At 51.2% G+C, this 1,590-nt stretch overlaps 1 protein-coding gene across 1 annotated transcript in view; it reads left to right on the forward strand.

Moving 5' to 3' along the window:
* Nucleotides 1-1,590, forward strand: part of LOC112076143 (elongation factor 2) — a 23,434-nt gene that overhangs the window by 17,618 nt on the left and 4,226 nt on the right. The window contains exons 9-11 of the mRNA XM_070441205.1: nucleotides 357-464; nucleotides 624-977; nucleotides 1,201-1,383. Of these exons, the coding sequence (XP_070297306.1) occupies nucleotides 357-464; nucleotides 624-977; nucleotides 1,201-1,383 (645 nt within the window). The remainder of the gene's footprint in view (nucleotides 1-356; nucleotides 465-623; nucleotides 978-1,200; nucleotides 1,384-1,590) is intronic.

Raw genomic sequence — 1,590 nt, forward strand, 5'->3', positions numbered from 1 at the left:
TCCTACATCTCTAAACATGGGGTCAGACTAGTATAGTACCTGGACGCATGGGGTTCAGACGTAGTCTGTACCTGGCCCTGGGGTCAGACTATATTGTACCTGGACTGGGTCGACTGTTTGTACCTGGAATCATGGGGTAGATAGTATTGTACGCTGGAATGGGGTCAGACTAGTATTGTACCTGGACATGGGTAGACTAGTATTGTAACTGGACATGGGGTCAGACTAGTAATTGTACCTGGAATGGGGTCAGACTAGTTTGTACCTGGACATGGGGTCAGTACTAGTATTGTACTTAGAAATGTAGGGAAACGGTGCTGTTTATGTGTCTTTGTCCTGTCTCTGTGTTGTGGCAGTGCATCATTGAGGAGTCTGGAGAACACATCGTAGCTGGAGCTGGGGAGCTGCATCTGGAGATCTGCCTGAAGGATCTGGAGGAGGACCACGCTGGTATCCCCTTAAAGGTTCGGGAAGATATTGACTTACTGCATTGTACAGGATAGACATTGCACCTTTTCAAAAAAGGATGAAATTAGCTTCTTTTTGAAATCACATCATAATTGTAACCTTTGAATATTGAGTGAAGATACTAAAAAGCTGAAACCTCTTCATACTTCTCCCAGAAATCTGACCCTGTGGTGTCTTACCGTGAGACCGTGGCCGAGGATTCAGACCAGGTCTGCCTGTCCAAGTCCCCTAACAAACACAACCGTCTGTACATGAAGGCCCGGCCCTTCCAGGATGGTCTGGCGGAGGATATCGATAAGGGGGACGTGAGCTCCAGACAGGAACTGAAGACCAGGGCTCGCTACCTGACTGAGAAGTACGAGTGGGAGGTTACAGAGGCCCGCAAGATCTGGTGTTTCGGCCCCGACGGGACGGGACCCAACATCCTGACGGACGTCACCAAGGGAGTGCAGTACCTCAATGAGATCAAGGACAGCGTGGTGGCAGGGTTCCAGTGGGCCTCTAAGGAGGTGAGCAGACGCCAGCAGGGCTGGGGGGTTAGAACCAGATCCACACCACCACTGACAAACTAAATCTCAGAACCAGATCCACACCACCACTGACCGGCTCTCAGAACCAGATCCACACCACTACTGACAAACTAAATCTCAGAACCAGATCCACACCACCACTGACCGGCTCTCAGAACCAGAGAACCACACCACCACCACTGAAAAACGTTCTCTTTCTTAGGGTGTCCTGTGTGAGGAGAACATGAGGGGGATACGTTTCGACGTCCATGATGTGACGCTGCATGCGGATGCCATCCACAGAGGGGGCGGGCAGATCATCCCCACTGCACGCCGAGTCATCTACGCCTCTCAGCTCACAGCTCAGCCACGACTTATGGAGCCAGTCTACCTGGTCGAGATCCAGGTGAGTCATCTACGCCTCTCAGCTCAGTCACGACTTATAGAACCAGTCTCTCAGCCACGACTTATAGAACCAGTCTACCTGGTCCAGGTGAGTCATCTACACCTCTCAGCTCAGCCACGACTTATAGAACCAGTCTACCTGGTCAAGGTGAGTCATCTACACCTCTCAGCTCAGTCACGACTTATAGAACCAGTCTACCTGGTCCAG

The sequence above is a fragment of the Salvelinus sp. IW2-2015 genome, unplaced genomic scaffold (assembly GCF_002910315.2).
Source record: "Salvelinus sp. IW2-2015 unplaced genomic scaffold, ASM291031v2 Un_scaffold3595, whole genome shotgun sequence".
Classification (NCBI taxonomy): Eukaryota; Metazoa; Chordata; class Actinopteri; order Salmoniformes; family Salmonidae; genus Salvelinus; species Salvelinus sp. IW2-2015.